The sequence below is a fragment of the Pyrgilauda ruficollis genome, unplaced genomic scaffold (genome assembly GCF_017590135.1).
Source record: "Pyrgilauda ruficollis isolate IOZ18807 unplaced genomic scaffold, ASM1759013v1 scaffold56, whole genome shotgun sequence".
Classification (NCBI taxonomy): domain Eukaryota; kingdom Metazoa; phylum Chordata; class Aves; order Passeriformes; family Passeridae; genus Pyrgilauda; species Pyrgilauda ruficollis.
In genome coordinates, this window is record NW_024527266.1 from 3,081,799 (window position 1) to 3,102,748 (window position 20,950).

Consider the following 20,950-nt stretch of genomic DNA (forward strand, 5'->3'; position numbering starts at 1 on the left):
CCCGGCCCCGCCCCGGGAGGCCCCGCCCGGGCTGGCGGCGGCGGCGGCGGTGGGAGCGGCCGCCCCGATGTCGGGTCCGCGGGGCGCCCTGCAAGCCTGGTGCCGCCGGCAGTGCGAGGGCTACCGCGGCGTGGAGATCCGCGACCTCAGCACCTCGTTCCGCGACGGACTGGCCTTCTGCGCCATCCTGCACCGCCACCGGCCCGACCTCCTGTGAGTGCAGGCCGCGCCGTGCCCGCCGCTCGGACCGGGCGCCGCGGGGCCCCGGCTGCCGCCCGCGGGCGCTGCTGGCAGGAGGAGCGGGGGGCGCGGAGCTTTGGGGCGCGGGACCCCTGGGACCCCCCTTTCTGGAGGGGTTGGGCCGGCTGTGCCCAGCAGCGATCGCGGGGGGCTCACGGGGGGCTCACAGGGGTTCGGGGGGATGGAGGAGCCGTGGGAAACGGCTCCAGGCAGGCTGGCTGGCCGGGAAGCACCCTGAGCATGGACGTGAGGGGCTCAGTGGATGTGTCTCTGTTGCGCTGATGTGCTGGTAGGGAATGTGCTGAAGAAGATGCTGTCGAGAAGTAGTTGGGACTGGGAATGAAGGATTCCATATTCCCAGGTAGTGCTCAAAGCCAGATTGTATGGAGCTCTGAGCATCTTGGTCCAGTGGAAGGTTTTCCTGCCCGTGGCAGCAGGGTTGGAATCAGATGATCTTTCAGGTCCCTTCCAAGCCACATCATTCTGTCACTCTGTGTTTCAGCAAACGACCTTCTGAGCTGGTCCGGCAGACCTGTCAAGGTCAGGGTTAGCAGAAGTTGTGTGATATGAGGGTGGTGAGAGCATGGAGGTGGTCTAGGTCCAAACACTCTAACGGGAGCTGCGCCTACCAGAGAAGAGACATGGTGTTGGTATCTGGGTGCGGGGGTGTTTTGCCTCAGTAAGAGGTGAGCTTTCACACTTCAGGGGGGCCAGAGGCCTGTCCTGCACAGGGAGATTCCCAGCTGCCAGAGGCAGCCACTCTGAACTTTGTAGAAGCCTGGACCAGATTGCTGCTTGCATTTGCTTCTAGCTTGTTTTCTCTGGATGCCACAGTGAAAGCAGGAGGTAGCAAAAACCAGTAGGGGTATTGAGCCTCTGTAGCATCCCCCAACTTGGGTGTCTCTGGCGGGGAATGTGAGTTTCAGTAGGCAGACAGTGAGTTTGGGATTGCTTGGGGCCACTGTGTCAGGCTGGAGAAACTGGCTGAGCCGCTGGAAGGAATCTGCCCCGACCTGCACTGTAACCCTGTGTGCCCTGGCAGTGCTGGGAATCCGGCGCCCATCTGCTCTAATCCCTGGTGGCCCTTGCAGGGCAGGTAGGCATCGCCCCTCTCGCTGTGCCTGCGGCATGCACGCGCTCCTTGGCCTGCTGCTAAAGCCGGCCAGGGTGATGCATCCTGTCACGTTCTGCTCTGGCATTGGTGCTCTTCCTCTGAGGCTGCCCATACTGACCAAGTTCTCTTTCCTGGGCTGGCCTCAGGAAGGCCTTTTGCCATGACAGCAACCTCTGTCCGGCAGAGGGTTGGCTGTGCTCTCCACTGTGGAGCTGTGGTGTCCATGAGAGAGTGGAACAGGCCGATGTCCTTAGAAGCTGAAGCTGAGCAGGTAGGCTGGAACCTGAACTGCTGCCTGCTGTGTTTCAGGTGGTTGCCCTAAAAGCCTCAGCATGGTGTTCTGGAATGACTGAGAGCCAAGACATATGGTGTCTTTGCATCACATCTCTGGGTCTTGAAGGAGCTGTGTGGTCTTGTGTCCTGCAGCTCTTGTATGGACTAGCTGGAATGGAGCCTCTGAAAATGCTCCCAGTTGCAAGGCTGCTGGGTGGAAAGAGGCAAATTAAGGACAGGAACGCTTGCAATTATTTTTTTTTTTTTTTGTAAACGGCACTGAGAACAGCTGAGAACTGAAAAGCAGAGGTTCAGTAAAAGCTCATGATAAACACCACTAAAACCACCCGATGGTTTCCCATTAACCATATTCACCATCCCATTAAAGCAGAGGCTGCTGCTCTTAAGTTGTCAGTGGGCTTAAATCTGCTCCTGGCAGATGTCCTAACTACGTGCTTCACAGGTCCTCTGCACGAGCTGCTGGTTGTAGAGACAAAGCCCAGGGCCTTACAAGGACATGGCATGTTGTAGAAGGATTTTCAGACGACCGTCAGGAGAGTAGCATCATTTCATCTGATTCCAGCTTCTTCAGCCTGTCCCGATTTGGAAGTGGGAAGATTGGATCAGAGGCAGTAAATCTCCTGACGGCAGAGGAAAAGTGGTTGCCCTTCTTTTCCTCTAAAGTGCTTTCGGTCAGTGCAGTAATGGGACTTGGCAGGGATCTGAAGTGCCTTTCTGACCTTGCGTGGTCTTCCTTTGTGCGGGGCTCTCCTGGGAGACAGCTGCGCTGCACCCCGAAGGCTGGAGTTCCTCTGAGCTCCACGGAACTGTGAGTTCCTCTGCTTCCCTGCTTCCTGCTGGCTTTCCCTGGGATTGCAGAGAAGAGGAATGGGCACATCCATAGGAGAGCTGAGCTGAAGCTCTTCTCTACCTGTGTGACACTGCTCCTCTGCCACCCTGATCCCCTGGCAATGCTGCTGGGGTGGCTGTCAGCCTATCCCAGTTTTCTGACCTTGCCTGGATGCACCCCTGTTGTGCTGCTGTGCTGGGAGGGAGCACGCTGAGGAAGAGGCTCATGAAAGACCATATGGGTAAGTGAGACTGAGGACAGTTTTCCACATGACTCCTGATTTGAACACTATCACCGTGGAATAAGGCAAATTGGCGTCAGTGGGGTGTGCTCCCCTGGAGAGCTTTGGAGCAGCTCCCGCAGAGCTCTTGGAAACACTGTAGATTTGGGCTTTTTGAAAGAAGTAAACTGGAATTCTTAGTGTCTGAGGAACTGAATTCAGCTAAAGGTGTCTTGAAGTGACCACCAAGAACGAAGTGCACACCTCCAGGACCTGTGTGTTGAATCATGCAGATGAAAATCCCTGACTCCATTGTTGTAGGCACTTCACTTGGCTTCATTACCTCGCTGTCCCAGTCAGGGAAATGGGAAGCTTGGATTTAGCCTCTGACTGTGCTGCTGGCTGTGTGATCTGGAGATGAGACATTTAATCTCTTCTCTTCCCTTTTCAGTTAAGCTGTCAACATTCAGACCAATTGACAGTGGACTGTGGGGATTAATAAGTTTGTTTGCTCAGTGCTCTAGAAACTGAAGCATGAAATTAGTGTTTACAAGGCATTTGCTACAGATTAATGAAGCAAAGAACGTCTTTCAGCATCTCAAGCTGTACAGCCTCCCTGGCACGCAGGGAAGGATCTTGGCATTCAGGAGTGAGAAGAATAAAGGAGTATGGCCTTTGGAGTGTATGGAGGCTTGAGGAAAACAGGAGATGAGAACTGTTTTAGAAACACTGTTTTGTGTCCCTAGAGCCGTGGGTTTGGTTACAGGCAGGATCACAAATCTTGTTTGTTCCTTCCCATGTACTGCCTGCATTTCCCTGACAAGACCTGGAAAGCTGAATGGCTTATTATGTTGCACTGCCTTAAAGTGCTCATGATTTATATTTGAGGAATCCAGGAATTTGCTCTGGTTTTAGCTGTACGGCACACCCTTCCCCCTTCCCTGGATCTGCTGTACTCCCTGGCAGCTGCCCTAAACCCTGGAGTGCTTAGTGGCTCTGCATGTATCTAATTAGGTGTTTGGGATGTTATTTGCTTAGAAATATTACTCCAGGATATGGTACAACACTGGGGTTTGCTGAGTCAAGACAGTTGTTCAGCTGGGATAGCCAGAGTGTTGCCTGTTCTTACATCCAGTCCCTTGGATGGGTATGTTGGCAGGAGAGGAGCCTGAGCAGGGCTGGATGAAAGACTGCTGAGATCAGGGCAAGGAAATAATGTGACATGCAGCAACATGTCACAGAACTGCGAGAGGGCAAGTTCTGGGCTCTGTGCAGAGGAGGCAGTTTATAGAGGGGAAGGGGGTGTGTCTGGAGTGACTTTTCCCTGTGCCTGAGAGGCCGTGCTCCTTGCACACTGGTACTGGGAGCTTGCCTGGAGCCACAGGGATGCCACGTGACCAAATGGCATATGGGAGTGCTCATGTCAGGAGCAACACAGGTCAGTGTGGTCCTGCTTGGCTTATCAGAGAGGGAGCTGGAAAATGCAGTGGAGAGGAACTGAATAAACTGAGCCCTGGGGCCATGTACTGATGGACTTCAACGTCTCGGGTAAAGCTGAGTCTGCAATCCTACATTAGTAGAAAAGAATCTTCTATTCCCTTGCTGCTTGGTAACCCCTCAATACCTCTTGAGCTTCACATCCTCCACTGATATCTGCTTTTCCTAATGGAGTTGCCTTGGTATAATGAAACAGCTTTGGTTTGCTGGGGCAGAGTGGAATGGACACGATGTTTTGCCTGTCAGAAAATACTCTCCCAGCCCAGCCCACCAAGGAGTCTTGGAGCTTCCAGCTACACCACTCCCATATCCCGAAAGTGAAGGCATTCAAAATGAAGGTCATGAATGTTTAGAGGACAGTTGATATATAACTTTGCTGTCATTGCTTCTCCTGTGTTCCAAGTTGGCATTTTCTTTAAAAGGAAAAAAAAAAAAATACTGCAAGGTTAAAGGACTTCTCTTGGCAAAAACAAAACAAAAACTTAGGGAAAAAACATCTCCCAGTGGAGACTAGTTATAATTACAAAAATGGCAGTGGTTCTGACATTAAAGCATAGGCTGCAGCTGAAGCCTTTGCTCACCAACATGTAGAGAAGGAAAAGTTGTGGTATTTTGAGCAGTCTGAGCTGGGTATATGTATTCACATGAGCTTTCAGGAAGGTAACAGAGCTGAACATCCAGCCCACCTTTCTGTGTGTCTGCTGCATTTGCTCCTGCAGCAGCGAGTGGCTGCAGCTTCATTCGTCTGTGAGGAAACGGCACCAGCAGCCTCTTGCTTTTGAAGGGAGGAAGTGTAATTTTATGGTGGTGTAGGCAGCTGGGAAAACCTTCCTGAGCTCATCACAGACTTCCTTTGCAGCATTGGGAAAGCTGTGTGAGGGGCTTCGAGAAGGGGCTGGCTGCCCTGCCATGTGGCACCGCGACAGGTTGTGTCAGTGTTCAGGAAAAGGCACTAAATCCGGAGGGGGATGGAGGAAGGAGATTCCTGTAGCCCCTCTCTGCAGGTGCCACCTCACCTGGATTCTGCACACCACCTTTGGGGTGGGAATGCATTCCCCTCTCTAGTCTGAATTGTCCTTTGGCACGTCTCTGTTGTCCATTGGGGTGGCTTTGATTGACCCTAGACCTCTCTGGACTGCATCCTCCCGTGAATCCAGCTAGCAGGCCCACCAGGCTGCTGCATGAAGAATTCTTTTGTAACAAAGCTGAGATCCTTGGCAGGAAGGAGCTGTAAGCAGTGCAGTGCGATGCTGTTTTCACACGTTATGCCCACACAGACGTGCAAAAGGCATAACTAACTCCTTCCTGCATTTCTTCCCCTCTTTTGAAAGCCTGCAGACTGCTTTAACTTTCTGCCCTCTGCTTCCCTGGTGAAGGCAGCTAATCAGTCCCTGTGGCCAGGCTGAACCCCCAAAGGGCTCCAGGGGAGCAAGTGAAATGGGTTGGAATAAATGGATCCCCTGGGTTGGAGACTGCTGAGGTTCCTCTGTGTGCCCTGAGCCCCTTGCATTCAGCTCCAAGGGCTGCAGCTGAGGATGATTTGTTGTGCACTGTGAATCTTTGGGGGAAGGCAAGGACAGAAGTGCAGTTGAAGATCTTCTGTGATTCCTTGCAGTGGTGCAGGGAGGTTTGTCTAAGGACCCTCACAGACCTGTATCTGTCCCTTCTTTCTCTTGAGGTGAGGGGTCTGTATCCCCATCCACCTCTGTTGTGCCAGTGGCCTTGGAAAGCAAGTGTGGGGTCGTGTCATGCAATCTTTGGCGCAGCAGTGTGTGGTGCTAATTGAAACATGGCCCTGGTGTTTCTGCAGCCTTTAATCTCAAGGGCAGAAGCGGGTAATGAGAGACAAGAACAACATTTTAATTTCCTGGTCACCACCCATTTGGGACTCGCTTTCTTTTTTTAATTGCAATTTCCCTTTGGTTTCCTTGTCCTGTTACAACCTGAAATCTGCTTTGCCAAGGTTTTGTTTATCTAGGATCTTATGTGTTGAGTTGTTGTGAGGTTGACTGTCCTGGGAATCTACATGTGATGGCATAGGGGCAGTTTTCCTCTGTACTTCATGTGGCTATTTTGTGCTTTCTCATTTCAGAGACTTTGATTCTCTCTCCAAGGATGACGTCTATGAGAATAATCGCTTGGTAAGTTCCCGTTCTGCAGTGCACAGAAGGAAGAAATTATGTGAGAATGACTTGATGGAGGTCACGTAGTGTGGGAGGAATTTGTGACACTGCTGAGGGTATAAGAAAAATCTGTGTTTGTAAGTAACAGGCAGGAGCTTCTCTGGAAACAAGGGAATCTGAAACATCAGCTTCCAGCCTGGTTATCCTAATAGTTGCCAAGACAACATCTCAGGTGAAGATGTAAATGGTGAAACATCTTGACTTCAGTTGTTCCAGATTTGCAGGCAATGGAAGCAGGAAGCTAATTTTACTTCAAGCTTCAGCAGAGAGGAAGGTCATGCTAGATCCTGGTCTGCAATGTTCCCTTCCTTCTTGGGACAGCTGGAGCCAGTAGCAGAAGCAGGCATTGTGGAATGGGGAGGTGCCCAGCCCCAGGGGCTAGTGGTAGGACAGAGCAGCACTAGCCCTGTTTGTTTTAAATGACAAAAAGGCCTAGTTGCTGCAGGCTCCATCTGATAGTCTGTGGAAAGGCACAGCCCACCACCTTCCCAAGATGAGTTATGCTACATACAAATATCTTTAAGGGTGGATGTTGAGGATGAGGCCAGACTCTTCAGTGGTAGCCAGCAACAGGAGAAGGGGCAATGGGTACAAACTGAGTTACAGGAATTCCTCAGCTGAATATGAGGAAAACCATTTTTTACTGTGAGGGTGACAGAGCACTGGACTAGGCTGCCCAGAGAGGAAGTGGAGTCTCTTGCTCTGAGGATATTTTAACCCCAGCTGGATGTGATTTTGTGTCACCTGCTTTAGGTGAACCTGCTTTAGCAGGGGTTTGGACTAGATGATGTCTGAGGTCTCTTTCAACCCCAGCCATTCTGTAATTCTGTGAATTGGGATTTACAGGATTAGGCCTGTCCAGCTGTGTCCTGGCACGTCCTTTCCTACACAAAGGGCAGTTGGCCCTTTTCAGTCATTAGCAGCTTTTCCATTCAAGACCCACACAATGGGTATCTTGTCCTATTAGAGACCTCTCAGGTGAGATCTCTCTTCACTCCTTGCTCCTTGCAGCCTTGTGTTCAGTGAGACTCAGTCCGGACAACTGGCTTAAAGCCAGGCTGAGCAGAGCAGGATGTCCATGGGGGGCACTTTTATACCCCTAGTTACTGCAAATATCCATTTTCTTTTGTTTCTCCATTCCTTTCCTTTATGTCTCACATCCTGCACAGCACCTCATGCCCCAGAGACTAGGGGCATTCAGTCTTTACCCACACCCAGTACCTTTACCTGTGCACCTGGTACCTCACCATTCAGTGCCCAAACCGCTCTCATCTCTTCTGGCTTTCTTCTCTTCAGTCCCTGCTATAGTCTTGCATCTCCCTGTCCCTGGGAGATCACTGTGGGTACACTGCCCTTGGCTCAGCAGAGGGATGGCCAGTGTAGAGACAGTAATTCTCACACACTGACAAGTGGGAAACTCCCCAACAGCTTTTTTTCTGCTCCATTCCTTCCTTTTGAGTAGCTGTGTATGCAGTTGGAGGAGATGGGTGCTTCTTATCACAGTGTCCTTGTTTCTGCTTGCTCAGACACAGAAAAGTACTGAGAGTACTGGCTTGTGCACAGCAGGGTGCTGGATGTTGAGCCGGGATGGCTCTGTTGATTGTGGGAGGAGAAGGTGTGGCACCCCAGAGCATGAAAGGATGGGCAGTCCGTGTTTCTGTGGGGTGAGCACTTGGGGTGCCTGGGGACACTGCTCAGTAGAGCTCAGTGTCACTGGAAGTACCTGGCAGCCCTCGGCCCTTCGTGCTGCCAGCCAAGACTCTGCCAGGCTCTTGCGCGAGGGCACTGCTGGTTGAACTGAAAAAAAACACTGGGGTTTTTCAGTGAAAACTTGAAGGTAACCTTGCTTCTGTTGCTACTTTTTTAGTCAAGCAGCATGTCCAGAAGCCTTTGTCCATAAGGGATGCCATAGGCTCACTATTTAATCTTCCCTGGGGTCCTTCCAATTTGATATTTCTGTTATTTTTCATGAAGCATCAGTTTTCTTTCCTTAATGTCTCTGTGCTATTCCTGCAGGCCTTTGAGCTGGCAGAGCGGGAGCTGGGCATCCCAGCCCTGCTAGATCCCAATGATATGGTCTCCATGAAAGTCCCCGACTGCCTCAGCATCATGACTTACGTGTCTCAGTACTACAACCATTTCAACAACCCCAGCCAAGGTGAGTGTCCTCCCACCCCTCAGGCTTCCAGTTTGCCCCTGTTTGAGTACAGGAAACCCAGCACAGCCTTGTGCTTCCTCCTTCCTGTGGCACTTGGGAGCTGTGTTTGTGGGGAAGGGGAGAGGAGCAGGTAGTACCTGCCTCTCCTGCATCTTGCTGGTGCCCCTGAGGAGGGCCTGGAAGAGAGAGTGCATTGGGGTGAGGTTTCACGGGAGGTGTGGGGTGATGTAATAGCTCAAGCTGTGGAAAAAGAAACGCCTTTCTCCTCCCTCTGCACTGCATTCCTGCCAGCTTGGGTTGGGCCACCACCCCTGGTGCTCACCAAAACCCTTTGTGATCTGCTCTAACCTCCTAAAATAGGAGAAAGTGAAATAGGAGCCCATCTACCACAGCTAATTTTTATGACATAGGTACATGTAAAGTGACTGGAGGACAGAGGGAGTGGAGCCAGGCTGGAATGTTTCAAATCAGCTCATCTGTCCCTACAACTGCAGCCTGAGCTGAGTGCTTTGAGACAGCTCTTCCCAGGCATCCTTTGGCTGGGTGGAGATGAGAGCTCCAGGTCTCCTCTGTTTCAGTCTGTAGCCACAACATCAGATAAATCTCTTCCACTTGTATATTCTTCTCCAGGGATGCTGGTCTCCCAGACAAGGAATCCTGCTGGGGACTGGTGTGTGAGCTCCAGCCCCGACAGCAAGAGATGCTTCACAGACTGCTGACAGCCTGGTAGCCCTGGGGCCCAGTGGGTCACAACAATGCATCAGCAGCTACCCCAGCTGCTCTGGGCTTTGAGCGTTGCTTAGGGAGTCAATTACAAGGAAGCCAAGTAGCACGTGATGAGCAAATAAAATCACAGTGAGAGGCTGGCATCCCTGGGCCACAGAAGGGGATCCACAGCAGGCCAGGCTCTCTGGCAGCCTCACAGCTGACCCATTATTAGATTGTGTTTGTCTCTTCCACCTAAAATAAGCACTGAAGTTTTGGGAGAGGCAGGTCTCATCCTATGTCACAAGGCTGGATGATTTTATTTTTTTTCCCCTCCCCTTCCCGCACACGGGTGGTGTGAGTCACCACTGCTCTCCACGCCTGATCCTCCTTCCCTCTTGCCTCCAGCCAGCGTCCCTCCGCCTATGAAGCGACCAACTGCTGCCTCCTCTCCTCCTCTGCTCTCCCACAAGACCCCTGTGGCTGCAGTTGAGAGTCCTTCAGCACCACAGGTACCTAATTTCTCGGTAAAGTTTCAAAGACAGCCTGAGGCAGTGGTAACCCCTGCACTGCAGGTGAGGAGATGGGAAAAAGCCTGTCACAGAGGCATGGATCTCTGCAGGGGCCTGCCCGTGTGTTTTGAGGGCGAGGGGTGTTTGGGATTTTGTTTTCTTGTGGGATCCAGCTGTGACAAATTTTTCTTTATGTGTCTGTGGACTGTAATTTGTCCATGGCAGGCAAGAGGTTGGGTGCCTTTGGTGTTGGGTGTCCTTTCTATGTGGAAATAAGCTTGTAGATGAGGAAAGAGCAGGAATGTGGGACTAGAAGGGCAGAAAAGGTGCCTTTTATTTCAGTTTTTAGCAATTGTCTGGGATGGGACCTTTTTCAATGTTTCGCAGGACCCTGGTGCATGGGGTATAGATTAGTCCCTTCCACAGCCCTTCAGCTGTAGACAGGGCCAAGGCACCTTTTGAAGTGGCCCCTTCTAATTTGGGAAGAGGCAGCCTGCCTGTGCCTGGGCTTGAGGGCAGCTGTTCTGTGCATTGTCAGCCCCTGAGGTCAGCCCCCGAGCTGTGCCACGCGTCCTCAGCGGTGGGCCTTGCACAGGGAGCAGCTGCTCGGGAGGATGCGTGCTCCGGGCAGCAGCTCGTGGCGCCCGTGCTGAGCCGCCTGCGCGTTGTGTCCCAGGACGATGTCCCCTCGGAGCGGTCCCGGCGCAGCGCGCTCAGCAGCACCTGCGCAGCCTGCCAGCAGCACGTCCACCTGGTGCAGCGCTACCTGGCCGAGGGCAAGCTCTACCACCGCCAGTGCTTCAGGTATGTGGTGGCCGGGCCTGCCGGGGCAGCCTCTCTCCTCGGCACACTGGGGGTTTGTGGCCTGCTGCGCGCCATCTTCGAGTGTCTGCGTCCCTGGGCAACGTGGAACATGAGCAACGGTGCTTGAAATGAGAGTGAAGATGTTCCGTTTGCCTGCCAGCCCCCTGTCACAGTGTCTGACTAGCCCCTTGTGTCCCTGTGCTCCATTCCTATCCTGCTCCCTGCCTCCCTTGCTGACTTGTGCTTTCCCACTTCACTGAGTTGGAATCCTGGCCTCCTGAGCTTCTCTCGCCTCTATAAAAAAGGATGCTCTGCCTCTTTACCACCTGCCTGCCCACCCCCCTTTCCCTTTCACTGAGGTCTGAGCCATGACATGATCCTACAGACCTCCTTCCACCTACACTTCACATCCTCAACTGGATATACAGGCTTCCATGCTGCCTGGGTGGTGCTGAGCTCCCAGGAGCATGCGGAGAGCTGCAGACTGTTAAACTGAGGAATGAGCAGCTCTCTGGTTACTCCCTGAGTACAGGTCCTTACCTGCAGCACCTGTGAAATCATTTCACTTTGCTTTCCGTGCTGTGATGATGAAGAAATGAGATCTCTCCCATGGGCCACAGGACAAGGGTTGGCATCTGGTCAGAAACATCAAGCCACTGGGAAGATGTGGGAGGCCTCATTCACCTGCCTAAGCCAGTTGGTGATGTGCTGTACAAACAGTGTCACAGGAGGGCAGCTGAGCTGGGGATCATCAGCCTTCCCATCTGCAGCTGGGACAAAAGCAGGAGTTTTGGGGTGCCGGTGCAACCTGTGCTGTCCTCACGGGCCAGGAAAAGGAGAGGTACCATGTCTGCCATGGCACAGCTCACAGCCCTTCAGACTGAGCAGCTGTGCTCAGTCTGAAGATCCCTGTAATTTCATCCCAAATGTTTTGCCTCCTGATTGTTTTCTTGTCTATTTTCTGTTGTGGTTTTTTTTTTTTTTTCCCCACTGATTCATGGACAGTATTTGGTCAGAAACATCCTGTGGCAGTGGTTCCTGTGGGCTGATGGTGATAAACCCAAAGCAAACCATTTTCTCCCCGTATCTGAACTTTCCACCTCCTCATTTCATCCTACCCCTTCTCACTAGAGTCCCTATACCCTCACATTTCTGCTCTCCATTTCAAAGGAAATCCCAGTCAACTAGGTGCCCAGAGCAGAATTCCTTGCCAAAATTATCTGCTGGCAGCGTAGGGCAGCCAGCTGCTGCAAGCACCAGGTATTCAGACAAGAAGGAACAAGCCTGGTTTTCATGGGAGTGCTTGATCAGCCCCTTGCCTTTGGCTGTCTTTCACGTATGCTATCCACCTCCCTTCCCAGGTGGAGAAGGACTGACTTGGTTGCCAGTGCTTTGTATGACACTTGTGCCTGGAGGGATTCATTAGGAAGCATTCAGAGGCTCAGTGGGGGAAGAGTGGATGATCCAAGGAGATGTGGCAGACAGCAAAGGACAGGGAAGCTATTAGCCCAGTTTCAACAGGCCAAGCAGAGTGTAAGAATGGCCCTCCTGCCTAAGGCCCTTGTCCTTCCAGCCAAGTGCTGTGGCCCAGCAGGATGCCATGGTCAGCATTACTGAGGCTGAGCATTTGATCAGGCTAGGCTCGTATGTTCCATCTCCTGAGTACTCTGGAAGCCTCCAATGCAGGAATTTCTTGAATAGAAATTGATGTAATTTTATTTAATAATCAGTCTTGGGGAGTGGTTGTTTTACAAACAAATGTGTCTGACAGTTCTTTAATGTGCTAGGACCCGTAACCTCCCTGTACCAGTTCTGAACCAGTTGCTCCCTAATTCCAGTTGATACTCACTGTTTCATGTCTGTGAGTGGTTGATCCCTCTCCCCACTCCGAGTGTGGAAACCACACCATATCCTGATACCAACTGTCACCCTTCTGCATCTGTTAAATCCTTTCTGAGATGAAGGAAGAACCCAAATGGGTGCAATATTTGAGTTGTGAACTTGCCATGGGTTCCTACAGTGGCCTGGTTACATTTCTCTACTTCTCTTTTTTTCTGAATGACTTTCCCAAGGGCACTCTAGGATTTCATAGCAGGGGTAAGAACTAACTCTCCCTACAAGGGTCTTCCAGGTGTGTTGCCTTCTGTGAAGGGCAGGGTGGCATCCCCCGTCTCATGGTGCTCTCTCTTCTCATTGGCAGGTGTAAGGAATGCTCCAGCACGCTGCTCCCGGGGTCATACAAGCCTGGGTCAGAGGCAGGGACTTTTGTCTGCACGCAGCATCGTGGTAAATTGGCTGTGAGTGGGAAGGCAGAGAGGAGGCCCAGCCTTGACCGACAGTCACCAGAGCTAAGAACTGAGACTGGGGCTGACAGCGTGGGAGAGAATGCCCTCCAGGCAGGAGCAGAGGTGGGGAAGGATGATGGTGACTCCCAGGAGAGTGTGGCAGAGACCTCTACGCCTGCAGAGGGCCTTGCTGGCCCAGCAGAGAAGGACAGCACAGCCAGCAAAGCAGAGACACCGACACCCCCTGCTCACACTGCCAGTGGGGCGCCTGTCTCCCAAACTCCCCCCAGGCCTCCAATCCCCAGCAAGCCTGCAGGGCTCAGCCAGGACAAAGCCAGCTCGCTGGATGGACGGCTCAGAGACTCACGTCCCACCCCAGCCCCAAGGAAGGCCACCGATGCATCTGCCCTCTCGCCTCCAACCTCCCAGCCTGTCCCCCGGCCCAGGTCCACTCTGCAGGGCGAGGGCAGCGACTGTGGGCCTGGCATGGTGAACGGTAAGAGGGCAGGGCAGGGCTTACCCTCCACATCCTCGGTGGCTGAGGTGCTTGACTGAAGGTTGGCTGAGTTCCCTTCCTTCTCTGCAGCCTGACACTCTTCTGCCTCCAAATAAGTCTGGCTCAGACACCAGGTCTTTGATTGTCAGCAATTGCCAGCCATCCCCACAGCAAGGACAGCAGTGCTATTTTTCCTGCCTGTCTGTTCCCTTGTACTTCTCCAGAGCTCTCCAAAGGCAGCAAGCCAGTGTGGAAGGAAGTTGGTAGAGCTGGAGGAGTTTGCAGGTGTGGGAAAAGAGGGGCATGTCAGTTCTCCAGGTGCAGCTCCCAGGAAGAAGTAGGAAAAAAAAGGCAAAGGGGATGTTTGGGGTTAGCTGGCTGCATCCACTGTGGGAGAAATTCCCACCCACCATGGGGTCTTCAGTGGGTGGGAATAGCCACCTTCCTGTGGGAAGGTATCTAGGGTGCCTTGTGTTGGTTTAACCTCTTTCTTCATGTCCTTTTGGTGTTGTGACAATCTGACTCTCTGTCTTTCTAGGTCGGGTACCTGAAACCAGCCCCCCTGTCCCAAAACCTCGAGGGAAACCCTGCTCCTCTGATCGGTACGTCCCTCTGTTTGCAGATCACCTGACAACTCCATAGCAAGCTGGGGCTATGGGGACAGCACAGCTGTGGTCTTCTCTCCCAGCTCCATCAGCTCCTGCTCTTAGGAGGATGTAGGCATTGACCAGGTTCCTTTTCCAATGGGTGCTAGCCCAGCATGATCAGGCCAACAGTGTTCATCCGTACCTCACAGGGCATTTTTCTCTTATTGTAAAGAGTTTGAGAGCTTCAGAAAGGTGTTTCTGTGGCACAGGCAGATTGCCACATGCCTTCTGAAATGGCCCTGCTTGTGGGTGCTAAGAAGGGGACATTTGTCTGTCTTGTGTAGGGTTTGTCCTGGGAAAGGTGGGAAGACCAGCTATGCCCATAAAGCTCAGCCTTTACCAGTGCTTAGCAGATGGAGGCTGTAATATTCAGACACCAAAACGCTGGGCCCAGCAGGCAAGTCAGGCAGGCTGTGTTTCCCTAAAGCCTGTAAGGTTGCCCACAGAGAGTGAGACACTGTGTTTGGGGAAGCCTAGGGCCATCCTTGGATGAGAAAGCTGCTTCTGCATGGGAGACATCCTGCTCCATCTTTCCTTTCCCCCAGGGGCAAAGTCCCTCTCCAGTGCCTTGCCACCCCACCTTGTCTCTGCCATCTCAATTTCTCTTTCTCTTCTACCAGTGGTGGAGCTGCTGCAAGAGCCAAGGACCCACCATGGATGGCCTTAGTGCAAGCAGAGCCCAAAAAGAAGCCAGCTCCCCCTCCTCCCCCAGGCAACAGCCATGAGACTCCAAGTAGGACTTCAGAGGAGGAGGATGGGGAGGAGGTGGGGAAAGCCAGGAGTGAGGAGAGCAGGTCTGATACCACAGAGCCCAAACCGTACAACCCCTTTGAGGAAGAGGATGAGGAGGAAGTGGAAAGTGCTGACACCCAAAAGAGCACACCTGAGCAGGAGCTGAGCGAGACTACTGCCAAACCTCTCCACCCCTGGTATGGCATCACTCCTACCAGCAGTCCAAAGGCAAAGAAGCGGCCAGCTCCACGAGCTCCCAATGCTTCCCCGCTAGGTGAGCTTCCTCCCACTCCTTTATCCCTCTTCTGCAGCCCCTGTGTATTCCCTTGGAGATTCCCCCTTCCCAGGTGCCTCTGCATCACCCTGGCAGGCCAGGCCTTCATGCAGTGATGTTGCATTAGTTTGCATTAGCCATGTCCTCTTTACCCACTGGAGCACAGCATCTGCAGGCAAGATTTTATGCTGACCCTTGTGTCCAGTGTATGCCACCCTCCCCTTCTGTCCCTTCATTCCTCCCTGAGCTCTCCCTTTGCTTTGCAGCCCATCACCCCATCTCCAGGCTGTCACACTCTGAGCCATCATCCTCCACCCCGTCTCCAGCCCTCAGCCTCGAGAGCATCAACTCTGAGAGTTCAGCCAAGGTGCTGGGAGACACCGATGAGGCCTCAGTGCCCAAAAGCTCCTCGGAGCCCACTGTTCACATGCCAACAGCTGCCAAGACTTCCAGTGCTGATGCACCGCTGGCCAGTGTCTCCTCCAGTGAAAGCCCTGCTGTCCCAGCCAGCCTCTCCACCAACTCCTCCTCCTCGTCCAGCGAGCTGGCCAGCCTCAGTGGGGAGACGCAGCCCAGCACCCTGAACACCAGCAGGAGCATCTCCACTGGCAGCCTAAAGACCAGCCCCAGCCGCCTGCCCCCCAAGCCTCCAGCTGGGGCTAGCCCTACACCCATCCTCTTGGCTTCAGATGGGGGTGCTGGGAGCCCCAAGACATCTTCTTCACCCAAACCACAGCTGAAGGTGAGATGATGACCTTCTCCCCATCCAGATCACAGGGCTTTTCTTTCACATCCATCACTCGGTCACAGGGGATCTGTGGGTCCAGGTTTGCCCCTTTGGTAGGCTTGATGTGTGACCCCCTGAAAACAAGCTTCAGGCCTGTGTTAAATGGTGGTTCTGCTTGTACTCTGCCTACCCCGTGTGCTAGAGAAGAGGCAGGATGTCACGTAGTCTGAGCAAATAGGAAGGGAACTTTGAAGGAAAATATTTCAGCATGCTTGTGAGAGAGAGGCTGGGAAACTGCTGTTAAACAGGAGCACAGCTATTTTTTTGACTAGGTGCTTGTGGAGATGAGTGCTGTGTTCCTCCTTTAGGAGCTTGTGGGGCAGGACAAACAGTATTGCTGTCCTGTCTGCTCAATCCCACCTGTTGGGATCCCTTCCCTTCCCTGGATGCTCATGTGTCTGCTTTTGTCTGCCCTCTCCAGTCTTCCTGCAAAGAGAATCCCTTCAATCGGAAGCCATCACCTGCTGCCTCCCCCTCGGCAAAGAAACCTCCCAAGGGCTCCAAGCCTGTCCGTCCTCCTGCGCCAGGCCACGGCTTCCCACTGATCAAACGCAAGGTAAAAGGGCCCCGGGGAGCAAGGAGGGAAAAGCCGGCTCTGTGCTATCCCGCAGGGCTGTAGCAGTCTGCAGGCACCCTGCTGAGGGATGTGGGCAGGGATTACAGCAGGTGCCTGTGTCTGGGGAGGAGGGTGTGTAGGCTATGCCTTGTTCATGAAAGCACCATCATCTTCCTTTGCTCCAGAGTGGGGTGGGGATTTCAGATCCACACTTCGATGGAATATTCTCTTGTCCCCCTGCCCTTGCTAGTGTTGAGCAATGTTTGGATTAGCCCTGGAAACTGGAATCTGGTGGTAATGAAAGTACCTGATTTATGGTTTGGCAGGTGCAGACAGATCAGTACATCCCTGAGGAAGACATCTATGGGGAGATGGATGCCATTGAGCATCAGCTGGATGAGCTGGAGCACCGTGGGGTGGCCTTGGAGGAAAAACTGCGCAGTGCTGAGAATGGTGCGTGGTTTGGGCTGTCTGTGGGTGTGGGGCAGGACAGACCCTAGGGCTGCCCTCTCTCCAGCCGAGGAAATAGCAACAGTGACTTCTTCCCTGCTGATGCTGGGAAAAGTCTGTGCTGGCCTCCAGGTGGGAGAAGAGATAGGGCCTCTCTGGGTCTCAGAAATAGGCTGAGGTTGAGTTGGCTGTAGCCCAGTGCCTCTCCCTTGGCTAGGCAGAGCCCAGCCTGTTGCAGAGTGATGGGATCCACCAGGGCTGGGAATGGCTCTGAACTGTCCCTTTGCTTGGCAGACACCCCTGAGGACAACCTGCTTGTGGACTGGTTCAAACTCATCCATGAGAAGCACATGCTGGTGCGCCACGAGTCGGAGCTCATCTACATGTAAGTGTGTGCAGGCGTGTGGAGAGGCACTGACACTCTCTTAGGAACCCTTTCTCAGCCCTCCTGAAATGGTGCTTCCAGGGGAGATCCTGATCTGGCCTTGCCTAAAAAGGGAGGGAGTAAGGGCAAGCAAATCTGTCCAGATGCGCTGAGAGCTCACAGTGTGTCAGCAGAGATTCTGCAGCATCTGCTCCAGGAAGGCCTTGAGCAGTCAGAGCTGGTCCTTACTGGTCCTTGGTTCCCTGGCTATACAGGACAAGATCAGCATCTTGATGATTCTTTCCAATCTCACCCTGTACTTTGGGATGATGTTCCACCTCTCTGGAGCCTTGCAGTGCTTGCCAACATTTCTCCCTTCCTTTGCAGCTTCAAGCAGCAGAACCTGGAGCAGCGTCAGTCAGACGTGGAGTATGAGCTGCGGTGCCTCCTCAACAAGCCAGGTAAAGCACCACTCTGGGTGTGCTTGCCCCTTTTTTCATAGAATCATAGACTATATTGAGTTGGAAGGGACCCACAAGGATCATTTTTCCCCTGGGCATCATCTCCCCTCTCTCTAGGTGGATCTCAGATGAAGAGAGGCAGATCTGTAGGGATGCCAATGCAATCAGCTGGCTTTAGAGGCTCTGTCCCATCTCAATATGTGTCCCAGTCTTGTGCAGGGATGTGCTCTTTTTGTCCCCAGGGAATGCCACATGCAGGGCTCTGTCCCCATAGTACTGCTACCCCACCTGGCCCTGTAACATGGCAGGGTAGAGGGGATTGTGCTGGAGATCTCTGCCCCGAAGCCCTGAATTTCAGTGCTCCTTCAGCTGTGTAATTGCCTGTCCTTCCCTGGGGTTTGGCTGGGTAGAGAAGGACTGGACCGATGAGGACCGAGGGAGGGAGAAGGTGCTGATGCAGGAGCTGGTGACCATCATTGAGCAGAGGAATGCCATTGTGAACTGCCTGGACGAGGACCGGCAGAGGTGAGTGAGGAATGGGGTGAGTTGGGGGAGAAGGGAAAAGCACAGCTTGTCTGACTCAGTGCCACATGAGTGCCTTGTGGGGGTGTCTCAAGACATCCATGTTGCTGATGTCTTTCCCAGGCTTCTCAGTCCTTGTCTCTTTGAATGCTTTGTGTGGGAAAGACAGGACAGCACGTGCAGCCTGTGGGATTTATCCTGCTGATTGCAAATGCTCACAAGACAGTGATGGATCTGCCCCTCTATGGCTTCTAAGTAGGAGGCTCTCTAGCCTTAAACAATACAGCAGCTGTTTTCAGGGCTGAATTCCTGACCTCTTTCCCATTCTTTCTTTCAGAGAAGAGGAGGAGGATAAAATGTTGGAAGCCATGATTAAAAGGAAAGGTAAGAAACAAATGGGAAGTTTTTTGGAGTGATGTTTTCCCTGCTGACCCCAGTAAGGAGCAGCACGAGCCATTTGTGAAATTGTGTGCAGAAGAGATTGAATCTATTCTGTGTAGACTGGGGAGACTTTCCTGTAGGGCCAATAAAGTTGGAGGCACAGTTGTGCTGCACACCCCTGTTATCAGAGAAAGTGTGCATGCAGTGGAGGCCTTTGATTCATGGCTGTCACCCTTGCTTGTTGTGAGTGTGTCTGCAAAACTACTGACATCCCACAGTAACAACTTCCCTTTGCAACCCCAGAATTTCACAAGGAGACGGAGACAGAGAGCAAGAAGAAAGGCAAATTCAAGCCCATGAAGGTGCTTAAGCTGCTGGGCAACAAGCACGACTCCAAGAGCAAGTCACCCAAGGAGAAAAGCTAGAGCAGGGGAACACCAGCAGTGGGAGGGAACCCTGACTCGCCTCTCCCTGGCCCTGGCTCGCCTCTCCCCCTGCTCCCTCCCCAGGCACCTGAGCTGCTGCCCCAGGGAGATGCCAGCCCTCAGCCCTGAGTGGGTGAGAATTACCAAAGCCCTCCCCTTCCCGAGGCTGTGGGGGAGCATGGCCATACCCTCCGTGAAGCCTTGTTAACAAGGTGGGGAGAAGATGGATTTGCTTTTCAGATACGTTACCCAGTTGCGTGCTCTTGTCATTAACTGAGAACAAGCAAAGGAGTTTCGTGTTTGTGGGAAAACTTGCACTAACTGCACCCCGTCCCTTCTCCCGCTCTAACTGTGACAGTTCCACGTGCCTCTGACTTCTGCCAGGAGGGGACTGGGCCTCCCTGTCCCTCCCTGCCTGCCCACTCTTGTCCCTTTTCTGTTCCATTTTTAACTTCAGGAGAAAACTGACATTAGAATCAGGATCCTTTGGGTTTTACTGGCCTAAACTAAAAGGTTAAGAAAATACTTCTGCATCACAAGGCTCTAGAGCCATAGCCAAAAATCAACTGGTGCCCTATTTATTTTGAGCTGTCCCCTTCCTGGAGCGCCAGGGGTGGGTGGGCTCCGTCCCAAGGCTGAGTGGACCCAAGGGGACAGCGTACAGCTGCTAGGATGTAGCTCACGTGCCCTACTCAGGAACCCCACTGCTGCTAAACACTGCTGACTCTGCTGCCTTCCTAGGGAGGGAGGACCTGTTCCTTTTCTAGGCAAGGGCAGAAAAGCTCAAGATTGACTGGGTGCCGGTGAGGGGCACTAAGCTTGTGTCCCTGCTCACCAGTGCCACCCTTGAGCGGCAGGGGAGAGAGGCACAGTCACAACTGACCTTTACCCAGCTTCATCTGTGTATACTTTAAAAGTGTGAAGATGTGGCTGGTTGTTTTTTATGCCTCCTTTACTAGATGAATTCAAACCTATCCTAGAACATTAAACCCCTTATTTTATTTGTCATGTGTGTGCGTGTGTGTACATCAGAGGAGGGAATGTGGGGGGCAGTGTTCTTCCAACCATCCCTTCTTCCTTCCATTTTTGTTTTCTGCCTTTACTTCCAAGATGATAAGTTATTTATTGAATTATTGGATCAGTCTCAATTAGAGTTCCATGGGTGTTTGGTTGGTCAGCTGTTCATCATGCCTTCTCATTAGCAAATTAGACATAACCAGCCCTGAGCCATCTGCTGCAGTCTCTTCTAAAAACCCAACAGGCTTTAGCCAAAATGCTCTCGGAGCAGTGCCTTGCAAGGTGGCTGGTGTAGCATTCTGGAGAGGGATCCTCATTTCCCAAAACCAGAGGGACCCGAGCCCCTCCTCAATCCCAGTGTGGTCCCCATGGCTGGGAGCTGGCCAGCTCAGCCCTGTGCTGGTAATGCCATCTCACCCTTGCCATACCCAGCAGGCTGATGAGTGATGGGGGAGAGGAGATCCCAAAGCACAACTCTTCTCCAAGGAGAAACAAATCTGCTTTAGAGCCTGCTGTCACATCATTGTTGCCAAAGGCCATTGGGATCGCTGCAGCCTGACACCCCTTGGCCCTGTGCCCGGTCAGAAGTTTGATTTGTAAATTATGCTGTACTAACCCCATGACTTCCATTCACCTGAACAGAAATAAAAGAAACATTGGATTTAAAAAATGATTGTGGATTATGTTTCTGATTCCTTTGTGCACTTGTGCTGTCCCAGGGCCACGGCATGCTGCCTGGCTTTGGAAAGTGGCTGAGTATTGCTAAGAAGCAGAGGATGAGATCTTAAGGAAATTGGAAACTGGACGTTATGCTGGGATTTCCACAGGAAAAGTTGGGCATCATGCTTCAGCCTGCTGGAGGACAGAGGTGTGGGTATTTATGAGGTGAGCAAACAGCCATTTCCAGTCTCTGTGGGAACAGAGTAGCTATTCTGCATAACATGCTTTCAGGAACCAAAAAATCACAGCAAGCCCACAGCAAAGAGCAGCTGGAACT

At 52.6% G+C, this 20,950-nt stretch overlaps 1 protein-coding gene across 4 annotated transcripts in view; it reads left to right on the top strand.

Moving 5' to 3' along the window:
• MICALL1 (MICAL like 1) overlaps positions 1-20,623 on the top strand; it is a 23,951-nt gene extending 3,328 nt beyond the window's left edge. For 2 of the 4 annotated variants that reach the window (XM_041481511.1, XM_041481512.1), the window contains exons 2-16: positions 6,287-6,335; positions 8,394-8,535; positions 9,649-9,752; positions 10,429-10,556; positions 12,757-13,337; positions 13,876-13,939; positions 14,605-14,990; positions 15,257-15,732; positions 16,199-16,333; positions 16,660-16,786; positions 17,078-17,168; positions 17,535-17,608; positions 18,019-18,133; positions 18,468-18,514; positions 18,815-20,623. In XM_041481511.1, coding sequence (XP_041337445.1) covers positions 8,451-8,535; positions 9,649-9,752; positions 10,429-10,556; positions 12,757-13,337; positions 13,876-13,939; positions 14,605-14,990; positions 15,257-15,732; positions 16,199-16,333; positions 16,660-16,786; positions 17,078-17,168; positions 17,535-17,608; positions 18,019-18,133; positions 18,468-18,514; positions 18,815-18,936 — 2,535 coding nt within the window. In that variant the 5' untranslated portion in view covers positions 6,287-6,335; positions 8,394-8,450 and the 3' untranslated portion in view covers positions 18,937-20,623. Of the gene's footprint in view, positions 1-19; positions 214-6,286; positions 6,336-8,393; positions 8,536-9,648; positions 9,753-10,428; positions 10,557-12,756; positions 13,338-13,875; positions 13,940-14,604; positions 14,991-15,256; positions 15,733-16,198; positions 16,334-16,659; positions 16,787-17,077; positions 17,169-17,534; positions 17,609-18,018; positions 18,134-18,467; positions 18,515-18,814 lie in introns of those variants that run through there. The other 2 variants (XM_041481510.1, XM_041481513.1) reach the window with 2 other exon arrangements.
• Positions 20,624-20,950: the final 327 nt, after the last annotated feature.